At 36.2% G+C, this 24,751-nt stretch overlaps 1 protein-coding gene across 9 annotated transcripts in view; it reads right to left on the bottom strand.

Moving 5' to 3' along the window:
- Positions 1-24,751, bottom strand: part of ZMYM2 (zinc finger MYM-type containing 2) — an 85,569-nt gene that overhangs the window by 17,532 nt on the left and 43,286 nt on the right. For 8 of the 9 annotated variants that reach the window (XM_064645288.1, XM_064645294.1, XM_064645295.1 and 5 more), the window contains 7 exons: positions 24,599-24,749; positions 23,755-23,870; positions 19,094-19,210; positions 18,371-18,521; positions 7,372-7,544; positions 1,242-1,407; positions 401-435 (listed from right to left, as the gene is read on the bottom strand). In XM_064645288.1, coding sequence (XP_064501358.1) covers positions 401-435; positions 1,242-1,407; positions 7,372-7,544; positions 18,371-18,521; positions 19,094-19,210; positions 23,755-23,870; positions 24,599-24,749 — 909 coding nt within the window. The remainder of the gene's footprint in view (positions 1-400; positions 436-1,241; positions 1,408-7,371; positions 7,545-18,370; positions 18,522-19,093; positions 19,211-23,754; positions 23,871-24,598; positions 24,750-24,751) is intronic. The other variant, XM_064645297.1, reaches the window with a different exon arrangement.

Raw genomic sequence — 24,751 nt, 5'->3', positions numbered from 1 at the left:
TTTCAAAGCTGAGCTACAATCTTCATATTTTAATTGGCCAGTGAAATTCTCTTCCCTTTCTATACTCAATAAATACACCCAGTTGGTCTAAACATGTGAATAAGATACACAGTTTGTTGACTAACTTTTAAACAACTCCTGAATGCATTATAGATGTAAAACAAATGGCCGATGATTTAGTTTCCCAGAAGACATTAAAAAGACAAAGTATGAATATTTTAACTACTGACGTGAAGAAGACTAAAAAACTCTGTAAATTATCATTCAAAGAGACCAATTTTTGTTTTTTAATAGCATCCCCTTAAGTCACCAGGATCTCACGTTTAAAATATATCTAGTTATGTTTTTTATATATAGATATATATTTATGAGCGTGTGTGTGTTAAATATATGTACTTACCGTTATTTTTGTCCGGGGGGTTTGACAGCCCTGATCTAAAAGTATAAGGAAACATTTTTAGAATTGTTTTTCCCCTTCTTCAAAATCAAAGCAAATTTCAGTAAGCAACTCAAGACACCATCTCTGATCAATATAACATTAAATTAACAGCACTGATGAGCACTATATTGCAGGTGAGAACTCCACCCAAGACTTTTCCTTCACAGGCACCTCTCTACTCCGGTACTGAGTCTTACACAAGGGCAAACACTAAATCAGTGTTCTAGCCAGGTCTGAATACAAATATGAAAATAGTTATACAAAGAAGCTGTGTTGCCATAATTACATTAATTTAAAAGCTGATTTATATGAACTTTGCCTGACTTGCCCTATATCATATAAACCTGCACTGAGTGTCCATCAGCAAATTTACACAGTACCTATTGCCAACAGAAAGGGAAAAAAGCAGTATGTTCCTCTTATCTAGATACTTTTATTCCATTCTCTTTTCATTTCCATTTCACTTATTTCCTTTTAATTCCTTTTAATTTATTTTTTTTCATTCCTAGTGCATTTATCTGCTCTCTGTGACCAAAAGGGATTTTGAGAAGTGTTTCCACAGAGCAAATAATGACAAACTGGAGCACAATGAAAAGAGGAAAACATTTTCTGTTCCCACAATGATACAATACTAAAGTTACACTTAACCCAAAACAGCTCAATGATGCCTCTCATGATAACATAAAATACGATAATCCCTAATGCAGCTTATCACAACAAATAAATAATTCATGCAGCTTTCAATTTTTCATTTAAAGGAAGCATCTTGTTCGACATTTATCAGCCATAAAGCAGCACATACCATAGTGTAAGTTCTCAGGTCCTTTTTGGGTTGCCAGATTTGGTTCATTTTGTTGGCAGTAGAATCGGAGCAAACAGTGCTGATCGCAGAAGTGCTTCATTTCGCCGCGCCACTGCACCTTCTCTTTGAGAGTTCCTTGAGACTTACAACAGTCACACCGTACAGCCTTAATGCAAAGGAAGATTTTGACATTTTTAAACAAGCCTTGGAAAAAATTATTTCTACATTTTAAAAGTTCACATTTTTAAGAGTACTGAGGACTCATTACCACTACACAGTCAAGTCTCGCTCATCTACAATAGTTATGCTACCTTCTAACTTGTGAACACAGGAACATCTGTTACTTCATTCTTCATTGTTTGCTGGGGGTTAACACCCTGAATAAATCTACTTTGTTTTACTAATTCTTTACTAAGTCTTTAAAAATTGCTCACTTCTAAACAGTCAGCAAAAAAAATTAATTTTAGGCATCAATTTTAATTAATTCCATTGAAGCATTCTGCAAAACAAGAGCAGAAAGTGACAGACTCCTTAATGATCCTATTGAACTGAGGACAAATAGTTGTTTTATCTTCCCCTCCAAAGTTTGGTGGGTTTAAGTCACCAACAGAATCACTTCTCTAGGTATCAAATCAGCCCTTTAGTGTAAATAGGTTTTATATTTTCATTATTTTAGTAGTCTGGCAACAATTTTAGATTCCGGTTCTTTAGTTTGTCCAAATTTCTCTCTGATTTATAAACCACAATTGCTCTCAAACTAAAGAGGGTTCCCCAAAATCTAGTTGGCAAATTAACTTGAAACTCGAACATTATCTTTCACCAGTCTACATGGTATTTCATGAGGCATCACAAGACAGATACTGGTTTTCTCCAAAACAGATTCCACTGCATTTAATCAGCCATGCTATAAATTATTATTTGAACAGTGGTGACCCCAGTTTCACATCTTCAACTAAGCAAAGAACTGTTTGTACTACAGCTTGCCTCAATATTGTTTGCAACCTCCACCCTAAAGCAGACCTTAAAAAAATAAAAGCTTTATAGATGCTCAGGAATCCAAAGTAAGTCAACCTAATAACATAGCCAGAAGAGGAAGAGGGAAGTTATAATATGCAACATAAAACATTAATACATAAAACCATACACAACATTGCAGTTATCACAAGGCTCTGATGGCTAAAAAACAAAACAAACCAAAAAGAAGTCCAATTGCAGTTTTAGTGACTCCAAAAACGTATGAACAGGCCAATTAGTTCAAATTTAAAAAATAATTAAATGTTTAGTTCCTTCTCTGTACTTGAACAGTCTGGCACCATTCTCTGGCAACGTAAGAAACTAAGCTCTCAGCTGTAATTTTCAAGTATTTAAAGATGATATGTAGAGACTCTATTCTAACAGCATAACCAGCTTTAAATTGGGAGCAATTAAAGCTGCAGCTTCAGGATCACCTCACGCTTAGCACCAGGTGCCCCTGGAAGGGCAGGTATTTCTCCTCCCCCTCCTCTATGCAGGTGTCAGCCAGTAGTGCTCCGTACCTCCAGGGCACACAAAGTCAGAGACCTTACAGCACTGCATTATCCCTGTCCTCCCTCAAATTTGTTACATTTATCACTTGGACTTTCCACTGATGCTGATCCGCAGTTCTTTTTGCAGCAGATATCTTCTCAGTGGGACAAAAGAGCAAGTAAATTGTATTCTTGGAAGGGAGTGGGGAAGAAGATGAAATGTAGAGTGTTGCCAAAATAGTCTAGACTTATCAGTTCAGGGAAGCTGTGAATTCACACCTTTAATGTAAATGCATCTTCCAAAGCCACCAAAAGACTAAAATACCAGTAGAAAAAAAAAATATGTATAATTCACTGTAATTTTAAATCTCAAGCCCACCTAACACTGATTGACAGTTGACCCACATACAGAAAAGCTGATCTATTCTGACCTGTTGCAAGTTGCTTGACTATCAAAGCACCACTTTTTGCTCAATTTTTTCTCTCCTTCAAAGAAAGAAAAATGGGTCAAATCTTGTCAAATCCAGCAACTACAGCCTTCCTACAGCAGGGCCTATTGCGATAGGACAAGGAGTAATGGTTCTAAATTGAAGGAGGGTCAATTTAGATTAGATATCAGAAAGAAGTTTTTTAGAATGAGGGTGCTGAAACACTGGAACAGGTTGCCCAGAGAGACTGTAGATAGCACATCCCTAGAAACTTTCAAGGTCAGGTTGGATGGGACTCTGGGCAACTTAATCTTATTGAAGATGCCTCTGCTCATTGCAGGGGTGTTGGACTAGAAGGCCTTTAAAAGTCCCCTAACCTCAAACTCTTCTGTGATTCTATGATTCCTGTAACTGTTTTCTCCCTTTCCTTGTCTGCTTTAGGCCTTTGTCTCTCCTGAGCTGCTACCAAGTTAATTTGGTAAAAAAAAATTTTGGTTTGCTTCCCCATGGAAATTACTACTCCTTAGCAAGTTTGAGATTCCTTTATAGCAATGCCTCACTTTCTCATCCCTACATTTGTTCCATCATAATTCTACCATTTCCATAATCATGCTTACAGTCAGTATTATACACCCTTCCACACACTGAAGTTTCCTGCTACCTTCTTGCTCACCCACTGCCCTGACCATGACATTTAATGAAAGTAAATTAATGGTTATCATGACATTCTATGATTTTATGACTTTCTGCTTTTTCCTTCCTTCCCCTTTCCATTTGTTTTCATTTGGAATACTGTCACTATAACTGACTCTCCAAAATACCTGCCTTCAAGTCTGCTCTATCTCTGTTTCCAAAAAGCCCATCTCTACTTCCTATGCTTCAACTGCATATTAAGTCCTTTGCAACTCATAACTACTTTTTGGTATATTTCTTTTCCCGTTTCTTCAGCATGTTCAAATGGGCATGGTGATTAGTATAAAGCACTAATGTCTGCCCCAAATTTGGGTTAAAGAACAAACTTTTCATATGTGGGGCTTTTATTTACATTTTTAATCCTTCCATCACCTGTTCCTAAATGTTCTCAAATGGTATTAACTTGGCCTAATCTTAGCTGTCTATTACAACTTCAACTGCAATAAATAAGAAGCAAAAGATGTTTCTAGAGAGTGAATGATTATCAGAAAGGAGATCAACTGTTCTGAAAGAGTACTTACTGGAAATCGAGATGCCATCTACAGAACGGCTGAATTCAGATAAGACAAATTCCACAAGGCTGTCTTGCTGCCTTTACCGTTTTGATTAACGCTGGCTCCAGTTTCAAATTTTACCACCGCTGACAATCACTGCTATCTGAGCTCACCAGCCACAATAATTTTTCTATGCCTCGGACTGTAGCTCCCCACCCCTACCTCTTTGCTGCAGACATCTGACCTCCACTGAATACACAGTCACCACTGTACATGCTGAGTCTAATCAATTCTCCACTGTAGCCTCGAATGACCTGTGTGCACTTCAGCTGTAGTACTTTCAGCAATGTTTCTCAATGTATGTTTAAAGAAACAGATTTCTGTGCTGTTCTCAGAACTGTATATTCTTTTTCAAGGTACTTTCAATGCTCTAGGATAACATCAAATGATTGAAATGGTCATCAAACATCAGGCTACTAAAGTCATTTATACTGAAATTCCCCTGGCATTTTTCAGATTAATATCTAAATCAATGCATGCAAGTTTACAGGAGAATGTCTAATAACTTGGGGAGCTAACCTCAAGATACCAACAATTTTACCTCTTGTCTTGGAGCTGCATGGACACCATAGAGCAGAAACTTCCTCAGAAATTGGCACCAACTGGTAACTGTAGCTGCTGCCCAACAGATGATTAGGGCTGAATTATTCTTTTATATTTCAATGCTTCGTATTAGTTTGAAAGGACAATTCTAGATAAGTCTGATTAACTTCTAACACTTCTAGATAACAGTTGTTGTGTTTCTACCATTGCTAATTTCTTTTGGCTTTTTTAGAAGAGAATTTTGGCATTCAGGGAAGTTCTCCCATAATACTTGATTATTTCTAAACATTACAATATTTTCCAGATATTATTACATGAGAAAGATGTGTTCATAAAAAAAAAGTAGACAAAGAAGATGGAGACAAACACTTGTTTAATGAACACAATGATGGTGTTAAAACATTACTAGGTTATTACTACTTATTTCTCTTCGTGTATACAGTCATTGAAACTCCAAAATAACACTGAACATTGCATAAATGAGACAAAGCTCATACATATGTAACTATTCTTTTAAGAAGCTAACAGACAAAACAGCTAATGAAGTACAAATTCGGGGAGTGGCCCTTATCTATTCAGTCTTCCTACATTTTGATCATCATCTATTTATAGCTAGGTAAGAATATGAGCTATTGAAGCACTACCAAATCTAAGATATCTGGAGTGACTTTTATAAAAGTGGTGGAAGTTACGAGCAAGGAGGTAGAAAAAAAAAAAAAAGACAATTTTAGCAAAAGACACAGTTTCCCAAAAGTATTATATGTCTTCCCCATATAATAAATCCCAACCTCTTATAACCAAAACCCAACTGCGTAAAGGCTTTAAGAAGCACTTGAAAAAAATGACCATCAACAATTCTTCATCATGAAACACTAGTTCCACTAGCAAGTGTAAGATTCAAAAAGTAGAAATATTTAACACCTCAAAATCATCAAAAATATCAAAAGTCACTAGTTATCAGAAAATCTGTTTAAATTGCCTTTTCACAACAGCATATCTAACCTTCCCATAACACTGTACCATCAAGCATTTCTTAAGCAGACTTCATGGGCCAATTATCCTTATCCCATGAATCAGGGTTATCCGAAGCCCAAGTTTTCAAGTGGTTCTCAAAGCTGAATCACAGTACAAGCTTCCATAGAAGCTTATGTACATAAAACTAGTTTGGTATGCACACTCCCAGACTATATTGTTTGCTGAATCACCAAAAGATTCTAAAGCACACCAAAGATTTATGAAGTTCTCCATCAGAAGGCACTTTTTATGCAGGGATAAATTTCACCCCATATCCCAAGTTTTAAGGCATATAGATTTAATCTTATTGTATGAAGTTAACATTTTAGTTAAGAACTTTGCAGCCAAGCTTTCTCCCCCTATTTTCACAGGAGACAAAAGAAACACATGGTCATCAGTAGTTTTTTTTTAGGAATGTCTAACAGTACCCTACATACATTTTTCAAAATAAAGAATTTACAACATTTGGCTGTAACATTTCTGGAACCAGCCATTCCAAAATATCAGCTACGTCTTCATATTCAGTTCTTTTATGGTAGGTAGATCATCTTGAATTACAGGACTTGTATCTAGCCCTCTAACATTTCAAGTTTTTATTGCCTTCCAGGCTGTGTGCAGAGTTTTGGTACAGTGATGAATTTTGTACTGTCTTTTTGCAATTGCATCCACAACTGAAGTTCTTGTTTTGATATTATCAATGTAGCTTTCCAGGATGTTCACAACAGAGATCAAATATTTTATCCACGGTACTAATTGCAGGTTTTCATCTTTTTTCTTTCAAAAAATGTAAACAAAACCTCTTAATGTGAACTCTTTGCTGGTTGTGCTTCACAAGGTAGTTAAACTTCCAGAGATTTAGAAATAGATGCCATCTGTTTGATTTAAACTTTTATTAGAAATCCATTTGGTCTTGCTTTTCCCTTTGAATAAGCCTCTGCAGTTCAAACTGTGGAAGAGGGAAAAGGCAAAAAAGGAGGCAAAAACAGGAACAAGAAAAACTCTGCTAACCTAGTTTATTGTCAGTCAATTCAAGGTATCCACCTGCTACTAACAGCGTTTTCAACATTCTGAATACACATTTAAGAAGTTTTGACAAGAAAAATGTGGTATCAATTGAGAAAAAATTGGAGTTGTAAAGTAACAAATACAAACATAGTAATTTCTTGGTTTTCTGTAACTCAAGACTTCCTTGCCAAATGAATTAATAAAATCTGATGACAGAAATGCTGCTCCTATATCTACAAAAAACTCAAATTAATACATTTGCTTATTGTATAGCAAATGGTTTGTTGAAGTAATCCATATTTGCTGCACAGTCCTTGAGATATCCTCACATGTGCATTTTTGGTTTTTTTAACTGTGGAGCTCTCGTCAAAAATTCTGAGTTACTTGCCTTGTAGTACCAGTCCTGAAATTTTTTACAGCACTCTTCACTGCAGAAATCTCTCACTACACCATCAAGTTCCTTAGTTGCTCCCTTTTTGCACAGCTGTGAGCAGTAATTACAAGAAACACATCTCAGTCCTAACCGTCTTGCAAAGTCTTGTTTATATAGCAGCTTGCAGCCTGGAAACAGATTTTAAACATTAGGAACAAAGTAATTTTTACAGAGAGATATCACAGTTAAGAGTTAAATATCGAAAATTAAATGAATACAACAACAGCTAACAATTGGGGCTTCAGACAAATTCAGGTTGCATAATAAAACTATATTTCAAGACATTTTTACCTGAATATCTTTCCTGCATAACTCTATGGTTTCCTGCATCTTTTTTAACAAAACCCTATGCTGAATCTTTGCTTATCGAATCCCTGAATAAACAGTCAGGAAAAAAATACATAATTTTCTTTTAATAAAGACCCATACAGAAGCATTGACTTGGAATTAAATTGCTCAGTTGCACATCCTCAGAATACTAGATATCCAGATAACACTATCTACCAAAGAAATACCTATCATCATAGATCAACTTAATTTTATTACTACTTTTATTTATATTAATACCACAAATCACTTAATTTTTAAGAACACTAATATGTACAAGATGACCTAAGAACTGAGGAGTTTCTTTAAAAATATGACTAAAAAGTAAGTAATGACCAGTACTGAGAAAAATTATGCAATAATAGGAGATTACACATGAAATTAGTGAAGAATTTGTATGCAATTAATGTTTTAATTTTTCTTTTCATATTGGGGTGGGGTGGAGGTGCTGGTTGTGTTGGTTGGTTGTTGTTTTGTGTTTGTTTTTTTTTTTCATTTGTTATGCAGTCATAATTTCAAGGTTGCCATAATGACAGCTATATTCTTCCATAATCTGATCCTCCCTCAAGCAAATTGGAAAAGACATTCTAACATATTAAATGTGTTAAAAGATGAACACTGTAGCTATTACTTAGGCTATTTTGAGAATATAATGTATTTAAACTACCTCAAATCTAGTGTCTCTTCAGCTGATGCCTAAATCATATACCATATACCCCTGTAATTGTCCTAATTTTATAGAAGAGAACAGAATAAGAAGACAAAGTAACTCTCTATATTAAACACTGGAGGGACGAGATAACATTTACACAGACCTAAGGTACTGCACCTGTTTTTATGATCTCGCAAATATCACAGGACCACCAAAGACCAGAACTCAAGTCTTCCAAGTGTCCACTCTGCAAGGGCATATGTATAGTCTAACAGATGGAGACTTCTGTACTCCCAGTACATTACAAAACTCAATATGCAACATACATACCGCACTTCCTCTGCCATACAGAATACAAAATTCAGTAATTTCAATTAAGTGACTTGTGCTGTTGTCTATTAGGGTTGAATTCATGTGTGAAACTGAGATACTATTTTTAAATCACTAAAAACACAAGAATGTAAATGGAAACTGCAATAGACAGCATCTTCCAAAAGGTTATTGAGGAATGTTAACTTGCAATGCAACAAGCTTTGCTAACAAATTAAATTTGCTAGTAATTTCAAAACAAGACAATTATAGAATATTACACAAATAAGACATGGTAGGTAATAATAGCTTTAAACTAATTTGGATTTTAAATATACTGCTTTGAAGGAAATAACAATCCTAAAGATATCAGTGTGTGCAAGCTATTAGTTAAAAGTACCCATTAAAAGCATGCAAAATTTCTTGCCAGTATTTTTTCCTGCTGCTGTATCTCTTTATTACTGCATGGTACATCAGACTTTTTCCACTTCTTTACAATTCCAGAGATAGTTTAGCACCACAATGTATCCTCCTCTTCAGCTATGTCTTAGAAAAGCCATTCAATGCTGCATAAACATTTCAAGACTATAAATTAGTACTACTCCTCTACTACCAATCAGGCAACCTGTGTCCACCTGGCTAAATAGTTTACAAAAAGGACTGACAAAGTTGACATTTTTCTTGGCTGCTAAACTAAGGGGAGTAAAATTGAAGATGCTGCTGCTGTTATATTAAAAAAAGTTATCAGATAAGAAATTTTCCATTCTACAGTCAAACATCTCCCACATCTCTGTGACTCACGGAAAAAAAATGAGCAGTGAACATTAAGTAAAGGGAAACAAAAAGTCTAACATTCCAGCCATTAAGACTAAATGCCTGAAAACCACTTTTTTTTTTCAATAGATCACTGATTCTTGCTGGGTCACTGGGTTCTTGCTGAAGGAGGCCTCTACAGATGATAGAAAATACATCTTTATAAAACTTGACAGTAGATTGTTACAACCGTGAAGACTGTTAAAATGGAAGTACAAAGGTTTTCTTTTGCAACATCATAAGCAAAATTTCTTCAGATTTGTCTGAAACTTTTCCACATCTTTGTACTAGGTAACTTAATCTACCTGGCCAGGGAATATTTGTTTTAGCTTCAAGATCTTGTCATTTCAGACAACGAGAAAACAAAACGCCTCTCCCTAGGTCCTTGGTGCTCTGTGCAACCTAGGATACACATTTTTATGATAATGCTATGGTTTAGACAGGAATAGTAAGACTTTCTTCGTATGGAAAAAGGTATTTGCCTTTGACAAAACAGGTTCTGAGCTCCAACAACTTGGTCTCCATGGTGCACAATGGAAATCTTGAATCAACACAGCAGTAGCATCCATGATGGCTTTGCGGATATGACTATGAAGTGGGCTTTAAATTACAGTATGTTTCTGATAAGTAATACAAAAAGCACTGGTTGTCTGATCTTTCCAACATCAACACTAAAGTCCTGAGGATTTGGACAGCCTAACTCCCCTGGGGACTTGGAGTTCATGAGTATATGCACTGCCTAAAACAAACAGCTGACAACCTGCAAGAGACTGAAATGGTTAATGGCTTAAACATTGTAAGATCACCAAAAGACTTCTGTCCACTGTAGCAAACTAAAAAAAAAGAGCTGCTCATCCAGCAAAGCCCACCCCTCCCTCAATATGCCCCCTAATTTGGACTGTGAAAAGACTCTGAGATAAGATAAGGGGATATTATTGTCCAACTATCCCAGGTGCAGAAGGGCCTGCATACCTAAAGCAACAAAATGGATTTCCAGATAAGGGAAGAGGCTGATAAGAGGCAAATCCTGCGAGGTGGAATAATCTTTCTTATCATGCCAATGTCCTCCCTTACATTATAACTCTGCTGTGAAAATCCCTCCAGGGAGCATCAGAAGACATTTCACACCTAGCCTGGGCTATTCATCTCAGTTGATAGACCATAATGGGCCATGACTGATGCTGACATAATAGGCAGCTGTAACTTCTTAGAAGGTGTCAGAGACTCATGACATGTCCCCTGACACTAACCACTGTAAAACTCTCCGCCCCAGGAGAGGTACTAGGTGTTCCCACCTGAGCTTGCAGAGTATAATGACTCATGAAATCTTTGAGTTTAGGGGGTCTTCCCCCACCCCCAACGGATCAAGACCATCACTTCAACCAACAGACGTTGAAGCTGCAATACCGAGTTTCATCACTGGATCCAGCAGGTGGTGACTCCTTCCACCACTTTTATCCTTTCTTTCTCTTCCTTTCCTTATACATTTCCTTAAGTTTTATTTGTATGCTTGAACAACTGCTGTATTATTACAGATGGTAACAACCAAAATGGCTACATACCTGTTTTCCTTTGAAACAAAATTGTTCTAAAATGAACCCTACATATATATATGTTTACAAACACCGATCATTCAGTGCTGTTTCACTCTAATCCACCCCAAAGGATTTTTTAACAAGAAGCTGAGTTACCCTTCCCTTCTGGGGTGGGTATTAACACAACCCCAACATTTTGTACAAAAAGTTATGAGCAAAATCCCAAGTTCCCCAGGATTTCAGCTACAACACAAACACACAAGTTACAGTGTGACCAGATGGAAACCTCTAAGTGCTTTAAAGTGACTGAGAGAAAACAGCTCTTATTTTCAAAGAAAAGTGTAAGCACAGGTTATCTGCCTCAAGCTACATCACTTATGATCTTTATCAAAGTTCTAACAGACCACTCTGTAAGTAGCTGTCTTAGAAAGACCACTAAGGAGCATTTTCAGACAAAGTATCTCCAACTCAAAATCTGAAGCAGCAAAAAAGAAGTAGCTGTTTATCTCCTAAATTAACATAACATATCCTTAATTACACTACTAGAATTCTGGCTTCCAAGCAAAGCCCAATACAAAATCCATCTCTTCCAACAGTCCAGAATTTTGGTTCCCCACATAAATGGTGGAGAGAAGACAGGGATCTGAACACATGCAACAGAAGATTACTAAAAAGACAACACCCAACCAGTTAATCCAAACCTTTACCTCAGGTTCTATGTTAAGAGGGCTTCCTTTCTCTTGGCAGATCCAAGGGCTGCCAGGTCCAGCTGTGCAGAGTTGCCAGCACTGCAGAGTTACCCATTATAGGAAACCTTCACTTGACTGACTGCAGACTCAGTGCAAGCAAGCTACTAAGCTACCTGATTCTATTCCACCTAGCAGCACCTACCTGAATTAGAGGAAGTTCAGTACATTTCCACATCAAGCAGCTGTGAAAAAGGAATGCTGAACTAGAAATATTCCTGAGTCCTCAACACCAGTCTCTTTTTACCACAGAGAATAATATCTTTTATAGAGAGTAACTGTTCCATCCTAAAAGCAATTGGTTTTTTTACCTCTGAAAGGCTGTACTTACTAGAGTATCTTTGTCCTTCAAGTAACATACAATACCTGCTGTTCTCTCATCTTGTAATAACTTCCACTGTTATCCATTAACAACTTCATCTAGAGAAGAATAACAACAGGCCTGTAGCATCACAAGTTAGGCCTTAAAGATTTCTGGAGTTATGTTCCACTCACGTTTTTCTACTGTATCTCCCTCTGAATTGAATTGCATGCAATAGCAACCTCTTCCATACCCACATTCCCATCATCCGCTGTCTCTGGATTCATAAGAAACATCATTATCCTTAGGAAAACAATGCAGTGCATCCAAATTTTGGGTCCTGCTTGGATTACTATTAAAGTAGACCCCATCCTCTTTATGTAACAGAGAAGCTGTGTACCACTTCCTTCCTTGCATGTAGCTTAAGAATCTTTTATCATTATTCAATTCAACTTTTATACACTCTCAGTTTATCCTAATATTTTCTGATAATTAGATACTATCTCCTTCTGTTCTCCTCTCTCCTACTCCCACATAGTTATTCATGTTTTGCTTGTTCTTAAATCTTTCCAGGTTGATTATTCTTTCACGTTAATAAGAAGCATCTTTATCAGCTTTCTTCTTGTGCTCATAATCTCAGCACCTTAAACTGCATCACCCCTTACCTGCAACAGCCAATTCTTCACTTAAAGAACTACCTCAAACCTCTTTAAAAGACACAACAGTGGAATTAACACCAAAGGATGATAATTTAACAAGGACTACTGGTGTCAAACAATGCACAGGATTTCACTTGATACTCTTTACCATGTTAGAAATTAGCTCTACATGAATAAAAAAAATCTCAAAATTCAGCACAACACGTACTCAAAATTTAAATGACGTTACTTGAACAGTATCAGTTTATCTTCCTCTACAGACAGAAGGAAGATAAACATAATCTCTTCCACAGCATATTTTTCAACTACAAGAACACTACCAGAAATACCAAAATCCAGGTTAACAAGGTAAAAATTTCAAGTAATTTCAGAAGATATGCATCCAACAAGCACTAACTGGAAACTACATCTACACAACAAGACTCTTCCACAAGTAGAATACCACAAGAGCAAACTGTCCAGCTCTTCCATGTGTGTTTGCCTAGAAGGTATGGAACTATGTTTTCCTTTGGCATGCCAAAAGCCTTCACTTGGTGCTTCTGTTGCAAGGGAACCTGTTAAATATTTCGTAAGGGACTTGTCCGATTTGAATATCCTGTCTCTTTTCCCTTACTCATTTTTATCAGCAGAAAAGAATATTTGAGCTTTTACAGTAACAAAATTTTGTTTGAAATAGCCATTTGCAGCTCAAAGATTTAATACCAGACTACTAAATCAGATGATGTGGTCTGAACAACTGCACTGTGCCATCAGAGTTCCCTAACAAAAACTGTCATGGCTCCAGGGGATGTCAGGGATGTCCCATTGTACCTTCTGTCCACAGCAGTCAAAGGAGGTCATATTCTCTCAGAATAGCTCATGCACCTCAAAATCCCTCCACGTTTGACTTCCCCTTCTCTACTAACCTGACTTGTGGGAAAGGAATATATTCCCTTAGTAACAACATGACTCTTGCAATTGTCAAAGGGCATTTTTATGGATCATACATTTTATAGCATTTAAGACATGTTTTGCTTTTCATTTGTACCCTTTTGCCAGGATATTCCAACTAAGCACCAAATAACCTTCAAAGAGAGCCACCAGGAAGCTGATATTTTAGGTTAGAATTTGTCTCAAGAGAGACATGGCCAAAAGTGGTCACGAGCAAAGCCAAACTCTCTAACACGGTAGGCTACAACTGAAAAAGCACCACAGCAAGAACAAGTTATTTTAACATGGTAGGCCTCTGTCAAAAGCTGTAGAAAGGTGAGGCAATGGCTCTGTGAAGTACAAACCCAAGAGCTAGCAAAAGAAGATTTCATTATGCAAAACACTTAACTGTGATATTTACAAATCATTTAACTGTGATATTTACAAATCACATATGATTTACATATACTAAATATCTTTCCCCCCCTATAACCACATCCTATACTACTTACCAATGCTTGACAGCTATTGCAAAGCAGTATGCAGTTAGCAAGTTTCAATTATACCATAAAATTTTGCATAAAAAAGGGTGCTTTTCTACAGTCTTCAAAAATTTCTGTATGCTAGCCCAAATACTGTCCATTTTATTTTTAAAAGCTGTATCAGTGCCTCTAAAATAGATAGTTGATAATGTAAACTATTACAAAGATGTGTTTAAACAGTTTCTGTAGCCCTCACTTTAAAAATAATGAGACCAAACATCAGGAACAAAGTGATTCAAGCAGGCTTGATGGCAACTCCCTTCATCTAGGGGAACACAGCAGCTTAGCACAGCTTCCTTGGTCCACTGACCAGAGAAACGCAGAAACTATAACTAAGTCTTAGCACACTTCATATCACATGTCAGTTTTTAAATCAGTTTTTTTCAGTTTCTAATAACAACAAGAATTGCTATAAATTTCAGGTAGTATCTTAATTGGTTGTGAAACACTATTCTGTAAGCATCTGTATAAGATTTAACACATGTTTAGGCTAATCTCAATTATCTGTAATGTTTTCATGTAAATCTAAAAATTAATCAACTAATTGTTTAATAGTATACTTTACTGGACAATTCACTGTGCAGCAGTGGTCAGTAAAATCCCACTAAAATCTACAATGCTTTAAATGAAGGTTAAAGACATTCTAGACATTCTCAGTTCTATAATCACTTAATTTTCTAAATTTCTTTTTCTACTTGCCAGCTTGACAGCATTTCAAAAGAGGTTATCTCTACTCAGATGAAACATCAGAATTGTCTACACTGGGTTTAATTTGCAGAATCCATAATTCCCAGAAAATTATTAGCATGCTGTCAAGATGACAGTACAGTTGCTGGTTTCATAGCTGTCTTTTATCTGTATTATTCATTTGAAAGGAATTCCCAAGCATCAGATAACTGAGTTACTCCATAGCTTATTGACCTTCTCCTTCCAAGAAACAGACTACTGGATATGAATCAGTGTTATTAAAATTTGCATTATAAAATTATTAAGCCTATGTTATTTAAATCATAACACTTAGTTATACTAAAAAGATGAATTGAATGCAAAATAAGTCTACAAGTAAAATAAAAATTATGGTGATACTCATCATAAAATAGTTTTATTGCTGGATTGCCAAAGATTTTTTGGCCTAGACTGTCAGAAGGGATATATATTAACAAAAACAAACAAACAAGAAAACCACCCCCAAAAACCCCAAGCCCCAATAACTTGAAGATTTCCTCAGGACTCAAAACTTTCACAGCCTATCCTCAGTTGTCACTCACGCAACTATACATACATAAAAATCCACAAGCAACTTTGATTTTCTTTAGTGTACGTAATATGCATCTTATTTAATTTAGATACTGGTAGTTTGGAATGCACCATTCTAGTGGCAAAACACCACGACAGTTTAATTTCCAAAGCCTCAGTACCAGGGGAACAGATTAAACTCTTTCCACTAGTCCATTCAGGTTGATCATTCTCCACAAAGCATCCGACTTTTGAACAAAAACAGAAAAAACATACTATACTCCATGAAAGAATTAATAACCATCTTTAGCACAAAATCTAGGTCAGTTCTAATTATACCTTACTGTAATGGATGTTTCAGCTACTCCCTGCACATATTTTTAAATATCTCAAAAGAAATACATAAAGAAACAGAGTTGGAATGAAAGTGCACAGAAATACTGATCCCAGAGACTTTAATGTGGTTGCCGGGCTTTGTGTGTAAATACGTATGTATATGTAGGTGTAAAAAAACCCTCAGGTATGAAGAATATGAGCAGAACAATGATGACACCTTTAGTACTCCAGCTAGGCAGTTCTAAGCAGTCAAGAGATATTTGTCATTGATGTATGCCACTATGTATGCTTTCCCATAACTTTGCTTGAAGATGAACAAATAAGTACACTAGCAGAAATTTCAACACCTCTTTACTTCTGCTGATTTTATCTAGGACCCTTTATAAACACATCCCTGAAATTTCCCAGTATTTTCCCTTGAGAGTTCAATTTCTTCCACAAACGCCAGTAACTTCTGTGACTGAGTACTTTCAGCTATTCCTTCTCAAATAGTGATACATTGTCTTCTGGTGAAGAATAATTGCATGCTCAAAAAAATAATCTATATTGGTGAGGTTTCTTGAACACTTTGCAATATCAAAACCAGGATGGCCTCCATATCCAACAAGTAGTTGGTACTTCTACTAGTTTTTCTACTTGACAAACAGTTGGACGTGTGTCTGGGAAAAGGCCATGACATCGAAGACAAACTGGTGGTGTGTAGGTGCCTGGAAAAGGGGGAAGCAGCATCTACCAACTCTGATGATGGAACTTCTATTTGTTGACCTTCACTCTGTCCACCAGAAGTCCTGGTGCTCTTCTTCCCATGTCACATCTAAACACTGTTACCTCTTAGATTGCACTATTTCTGTAGCCATTGACGACAATCATTGGTTTTCCTTTAAAATACATGGTCTAGGTTGTTCCTATGGAATTTCTGTCCAGGTCAGCAGATTATTTGCATCAGGAACACATCAGCTCTTTGTCATATGCATCATCTCAGCTACAGCTTGCAGATATGTGCTATATTTATTCAAGTTATAATCTACTTAATGGTGCTTTTGACTACCCTCTCTCTATTACTCAGTGGTTCAGACCATCACAATAAGCTGATAAAATTTGGTTTTACAATAACATTTCACATATTCACCCTCAAAAAACCAATATTTCCTCCTAAGCTGGCAGTCCAACACTTGCAAAATTCAAGACAAGCACTAAGACATCTGGCAATAGATTTCCCCCACTTATTAACTATATTCACACAGCAGAGACTGTTTTTATTTCTTTCTTTTCTCAAATCTTCCAATAGGAAACACAAGTCCTCACTTATTTCAAGCCTCCTCATACAGAAGTAGTAATATGGTATAGCTGGCATTATGAATCTTACTAAGTTTGTTGTGACAGTCACCAGGCTTTAAAATGAGGGAGTTATTAATATTCACAGTAATACAACCATAAACTGTAATCTCCAGAAAAGTAGTTTGCTCTTGTTCAAATATATTCTGTGGAACTGTTTAATTCATAGAATCAATTTCTAGCTAGATGTTGCTGAGCACTGCAATGATACACTGTGAAGCTGGGCCTTGCTTCGTTCTTTTTTAACTCTCCAGCTATCACTTTGCAGTCCAGAACACAACAAAAAAACCTAAGTCACCATACTCCATTGTTTAGAAACAAAAGATTGCAGAGTCCAGAGTTATAAGGGAATGGCATGGAAGGAAGGCTGCCTCCAATCCTGCACTCCACCCTTCTCCAGCTTAATAGGATCCTCCTACAAGTAAGTGGGCACATCTACTGTTTAATCTGCTTGAAAGCAGAGATCTTCAGCAGGGTTTATCAATTGACAGTGAAAGCGTTTTTATTATAACTAAAGAAAAACAATATTCACCATATTCTTGAGAGATAGGTCATCCAAACCCACAGTTAAATTTCTAAGGACTTCTAAGATCATGATTAAATACCAGTATCAAAGGAGAGCTCACCAGAAGTGGAAAGGATTGGTCCTCATTAAGATTCTATTTTGCTGTTTCTATTAAAACCATGCTTTAATGCAACTTCAAAGAATCCTATGCCCATATAGTTCCCTTTTAGTTTGTATTCTTTTTGAAAATTTGAGTAATTAGTCAAAAAAATTATAGTGACAGTAATCAATACACAGCAACAGGCATCATTCAAGTTATTGCTTAAATAACCATTCTAAGCCAACACAGAAATTCTGAAAATACTAATCAAAGAGAAAGTTTGGTATTCATCAGTGCAGTTACTGTTGGTATATACTCTGCTAAACAAATTTTAAAAATTGATTTTTTTGTGCACATGTAGATATGCATGTGCCTACATATGTGTATGTATTTATACACACACACTCTAGAGCGTTACTCGCTCGTCCTTAACCTGGAGCAAGTGGTGAAAAGCTCTAAAGGCAGCTCAGATAAATTAACAAGTACGTGCACTTCATTAATAATAATGATGAAGAAACTTCTGGTTTAGCCTCAAATACACTAGAATAAGTTGGTACCTTAAATTTTAACATTAAATATTATCAAAGTAAGTCAACCACAGTAGAACTACAATGACCAATACCTTAAAAAAAACCAAATACATACATACCTTCACTACAAAAGGGTCTTTTGATACCAGAGAAATTCACCGTCTCATGCAGCGTTTTCTCTTCTTGACAGTATTCACAGTATGTAACTATGCAGTGCAGTTTCTTATAATCATCAGAACATGCTCTGCTGCAGAACTGATACACTTTGTTCTAAATGCAAAGTTGCAAAGCATCATGAATAGGGTTAATGGATAAAATCTTATGGTCTGGATAGTGCAGCTTTAAATAATAGTTGCCATTAAGACACAACTTGCAAAGTAAACAGCAGTGAGAACACACAATGACTTCTAATGCTAAAAATTAACAAATTCCAATTAAGCTAATAGTGAGTGCTACAAATACTCTTTATTTCACGTGAAAATATTGAATGGAAAATATGCCAATCAATCTTAGCATACCCTCTTCAGATACTTCTCTCAGTTCATAGAGAAGTGCAAAAACTGAAGATGAAAGCAGATTTCAGACTTACAGCTGACCTGAGAAATTACATTTTTCTTTAAATTCCACAGATACTATGACCCAGATACTATATATGAACAAAGACTTCTGATTTTATCCATACTGAAGTTAAATGATATTCTACAGAACTAGGTAGATTTTAACTGAACTTTTTAAGCTTCAATACCTTATAAAATATCTATCTAGAAAAACTGTACTGGAGCTCAAAGTCTAAACTTTTTAACACTTCATCATTGTCATAATAATACCAAAAAACCCCTTACCTCCCATTCCAGTACTTCTGGCTTTGAACAAAAAGAACTTTTGCAATAATTACATTTCAACTGAATATCACTGGGAGAGACAAACTGACCATTTGTTGAAGACTGCACACTGAGAGTCTGAAAAACATAAATATATATACACACATCACTAAAAAAGAAAGTTACTTCTAAAATGGTGGGTTTTCTCAATTAAGCTTATAGTGTTCGAGAATTTGGGAGTTTATAAATAAACTCAGGAGCATTATGGCAAAAGCATAGCAGGTTAGTCTTTTACCTTAATTCCTTTTCTGTTGTCATCTTAGGTTTTCCAATTTTGAATCTCTACCCTTGCTTCCACCATAATTACTTTAATTCATGTTTCTTTTACCTTACCTTTCTAATATCTATTATTTAAGGGTAAATAAATTTTTATAAAAATGAAAAAAAGTCTCCACAAACTGAACACTCGTTAATCACAAAACACATCTTTTCAGATAAATACACTTCACAGCTTGCATCATTTTGGTCACAGAAGCTCAGATAAAGATCCAAAATGAAATATTTTCAAATCCAAACGTCACCAAGGCAGATTATCAATATCTTACTTAAGCATACCACTTGAAAACACAAATATTAAAGTAAAAGGCTTTCAGTCAGAAACCACACATCTACTTAGATTAAGAGAAAACCACTTAACAGTCCTAGCTAGCCTCAATCACCATGGCAGGAAGATGCAATTATTAAATTTTTATACAGTTATTCAAACAATCCAGGCTTTTGAGATTGAGAAAAATACTACAGATTGCATGTACAGGTATGAGAATTTAATTCTGTAACTGAGCAATTTCTTTAATGCATTTCTGAAGCAATCAGTAGATAAGAGAACTCAATTATACAGTACCAGTATCTTCCAAGTAGGTCTTATGTGCATACAGAACAGTCTTTTTGCACATTCCCTGATCAAGCAAGAACTACTGGTGTATTACACATGCCATGTTCAAGAGAAAAAATCTGAATCAGTAGCAATCACAGACAGTTGAAGAATCCAGAGGAAACATTTCTTACATCTGTCTTCTCAAGAAACTTTCCCACACTGTTTGCTACAAGACAAATATATTTAAAGGCAAGTTCTCTTCAGACAGATTTGTTACTACCTCTCCACCCTGTAACAGTGAAAATTCAAAACATTTCTGCTACAGGATACTTTTCTTCAGACTCTCATGTTAGTAAGGGTTTACCTACACTAAAAAATAAAGGAAAAATTGCCATGAGACTTATTACTGATATAAACCCTGACATAGGTGGCACTGCTATGTGCTAGCTAGCAGTACCAGCAATATCATTTTATGCAGATGCATTAATTCTCTGTAAGGAGTTTGCAGACATGAAGTAGTCATGCACATTTCCTAATCACAGGCAGGACCTGAGAACCAAATGCCATACAGAAGAAAAGATGACACCTTTATCCCAATGGCCCACTGGCCCTTAACAACTTTAACAGAGATGCACACACACGGTATTGCCATACTTTTCCCATTATATCCAGCAAATGACCCTGTGGTTGAGTGAGGTTTGGTACACTTTGGCTGCTCTAAATAAGGTGCTGAAGACTTGCACTAACATGGGAGCCACAAAGGTCCAACCTGTGCCCTTCTGTATTTGCAGGTTTCTTCACAGAGCAAACATCATGCTCAACACAGGCTGCCATATGGGTCATGTAAGCACCATAGAAATCCTAGGAGTTCTAGTTGAAAACTAAAAGCAAGTATGCCCACCACCTCCAGTTCAGGAATGAAGGAAATGTAAATAACTAGCAGATGTGGCAACTTGTACAGAAACACTGAAGATAGAGGGAGGAATGAAGATGAAATCCTGCTTATAATTAAGGACTGTTTCTATATAATATTTTAATGAGTCAAGATGACATGGCATACAGTATTTTCATCATCTTGCCTTTCCTTTAACTTACAAGATATTTACAGTATCTTTAGAAATTATTTGGGAGTATTATTACACACAGAGAATAACACAGCAAAAAAGATCATAAATTCATTAAAAGCTTTCCCAGGTCACCCTGAACAGCAAGGTTTTATCTACGTTGTGCTTGAACAAAGATATCTTTGAAGTCATGTAGATACATTCACTCTTTTGAGAGCCTGTCCTGAACAACGAGAGCATGGGAAGTGCCAAGCAAAGCAAAAAATCATTGTAAAGCCCTTTTCAGCCTTCAACGCAACCAACTCAAACTGCTTTAAGTTGCCAAATTACTAATGAATAGTAGGCAGGCACAGCCCAGGACTCTTCTGAGAAGACCACCATAGCAGTACAGCTTCTGGCCTGCCCCTGCCACCACAGCATATATGGCAGAAGGGTTATCCTCGCTCACAGCAACACAAAATCAAATTGTGGAAACATTTCTATACCTAAGTGTACATGTGGAAGAGCTAGTAGGCTGCCAGACTCTGGTTAGTTTTTTTTCTAGTTGAGAAAAAAAAAGAAGTCTTTGAAAGAATCAAGTTGTTCTTAATGTGAATGAGAGAAGCAAACACGTATGAGGAATCTTCAACATACCGCTATCCACCAGGACTGTTCCACGTGCAAAATCAAGGGCATGAAATGAAACACGGAAGGAACTAAACGCTCTCCTCATGCTCATGCACACACAGACCTTCCAGCCTGAGCATGGAAGCCTCAATTATTGTTATTATGATCAAACTTAGAAAAGTATTTTTGTGTGTGTGTACATGCGAGTCCAAGAAAGAGAGATGTAACCTATATAATGAAGAACACTTCCAGACAACCATCACAATGCTGAAAGAGAACAATTAGCTAGAAACAAAAGGTTATTTGTAAGATAAAATTGTAATCAACCCTAAAGTACTGTGAACAAATTGTGAATTTAAGTATTCCAACCCATTTGTAAACTAAAAGGACTAAAATTTTTGCAGAAGGGAAGAGACACAGCCCTGCAATAGCAACTACTCTATTCTGAGAAGGATAACCCTTGAAGAAAAAATGTCTAGGAAAAACAGGCACAATAAGAAAAAGGAATGAATACGATCACAGCAAATTAAAACAAGAGTTATCTCCATCAGTAAACAGTAACAAATATGGAACCCTATAGCAAATTGGACATTTTTTCAACTTAGGTTTAATGCCTTGCATGTCTCTTAGGTATAAAACAAGCCTCAAGGGAACACCTTCAGTCCAATGCTCACATTGTGGTATACCATCCTTTCCACCTAAACACTACGTGAACAGAACAGAGAAGCTGTTCTCATACATTAAACTCTTACCTAATGGTGAATACATTTTATTCTTCTACATAAATATACAAAAACTATCAAAAGCTAAAACCCGACAGCGCTGTCTGAGCAAACCAACTGTAAGCAAGTGACCACCTACCTGTTCCTGGTCTTTACTGAGAAGTCACAGACTGTATGGCTGCTCAAATTAATACAATATTGAAGGGAGAGATCTATATGCAGCACTGAAACTGCAACAGAAGTGCCAGCAAGGTCTCAGTAAGACCGGAAACCCACAACCAGCATTAACTGATCTGGTAGTTATATTCAATAATGTCATTTAATGCTGACTTATATGCAAATCTAAAAAAGTTTAGGCTGTGTTTGGCATTCACTCGTTTTATTTGTTCCAAGGGCTTTTGAGGCCACAATTAATTGTAAGATCATGTACAATAAAACAGATGCTAAATGCGTTTGCAAGAAGTATTACAGATCTGTCGTGACATACTAACAATCTGCAGCTATTCTGTTTGTCAGTTCCACTGACAGACATCTATCAAATTGGTTAGGATGGAAACACAGAACATGGCTACATGATGGATATCCTGGATAGGATATATTAAAGAAGCAATTAAAAGACTGATCTGCTGTCCAGTTGACAGAAAACAGAAAAGTTCAATGGCAAATGGGAAAATCGTGTGTGGGTGTAACTGTTCAACAACATATGAGGAGGCAATTATCAATCATACAGAGCACATTTGGGAAAACTGTTTTCACAGACAAAAATTGAAACATTTTCTTTACAAATATTCTTTGATCACCTAGAGATGAATCAGTACAACACATTTCCCATATGCTTTAACCTTAAGTCATATTAAAAATATGACATTTTCAATAAGTATTGCAGCATCTTCCAATGTGCCTATCACTGGCCTTGCAGTTTCTGGACATAACTTGAACAGCTAGTTTCATCCATCAACAAAATGGCTTAGGCTCTAACCTTTCATTTCAGAGACAGTCACTCTACCCAATGACAGACCTTTACTAGAACTATATTCAATATGAGAATTCTGTTACATTTAGTATAAAAGAGACTAAATTTGTTGATCTTCAATGTAAACTAGCAAGGCTCACCTCTGTGAAGAGGCTGAGGTGATAAAAATAAGATAAGTACTGATATTGCTTTGTGTTTTCTTATGATATCAAGGAGAAATTGGTTGTTATTATCTGATTTTATACATTTAAGACAGCAGCCAGTGTTACCATTAGGAAACAGTATTTTAATCAAAGAAATTGTTAGGAGCCAGAATTATCTTCTGTGTTAATTATAACTCATAAGCACGTATATACAAGCAAGTTAGTTTAATATGTAACTACTTAACACAGACATAGGCACACAAATATTTAGGGAGGAAAAGGTTTAACACAACAGCTAACCTGAAATTTAGCTACACAACTGGAACTGCAAAAGTTGTACAGTTTTCCATCAGGCATTGTGGTTTGATATTGAGGTAAAGAGTTTCGTTTACAAAAGTGGCAAATAATTTCCATACCTAAAAGAAAAACGTAGTTTACAAACAAAATAAACACAAAATAGTCGTGAAAAAAAAAGTATTACCCTTTCCACTATTTCAATGTAAAAAACTACAACTTGTCTGTTTTCCAGTCAGCTTCTAGAAGTCACACAAAACTAAAGATCAGCATTAAATATGAAACTGCACCTCCTTCCATAAAATTCACTAGAGCATTTTCAACTTCAGGTTGAGATCTATGACTGCTTTGCATATTGAAGAATATGTGTTTTGAGTTATCTACCAGTTTCTTTCACCTGGATTAAAAACTTTACCTAGACAATATCAATATGCATGATAACTACTTCCTTCCTTCTCCATCTCTTGGTTGAGGAAAAAAAATGGGGTGGGGTTAGATCACATAAAAGAGTATATGAATTCATGAGCACAAAAACTACACTATTATTCTGTGACACATCAGAGCACATTATGTACCAGCATTTTTTCACAGGAGGCCTTAAGACAGTTGAAAATTGTTTTCAACACCAAGAAAAAAGGCTGGTGGGGAAAATGACCCCTCATGGGTCCATTTGCTAGTGTTCAACATAAGACGGTCTTTTTCTCTTTTGCTTTTAAAGAAGTTAAAAAACCCTATGAAGTCACATCTGCATAGACTAAGCGTAAAATAAAACCACCCACCCCCAGTCTTCAAACTTAAAAAAAAAGTCTACTCTTAGCAGTGATGAAAATCCACCATCCTTTTCACTTACTTTGTGATTTTGCATATTTTGATTTGTGTGTGTTCATGCATACAGTTGAGCAGTATGGCTCCATATATCCATTAGGTCCTATGCACTGAGTCATGTCAAAAAACCTGCACTGAGCTCTGCAGCCAGTACAAGATGTTAATTTGCCACATTTCT

Source organism: Pseudopipra pipra, chromosome 2 (assembly GCF_036250125.1).
Source record: "Pseudopipra pipra isolate bDixPip1 chromosome 2, bDixPip1.hap1, whole genome shotgun sequence".
NCBI classification, from domain to species: Eukaryota; Metazoa; Chordata; class Aves; order Passeriformes; family Pipridae; genus Pseudopipra; species Pseudopipra pipra.
This window is presented reverse-complemented; position numbering and strand designations above follow the sequence as displayed.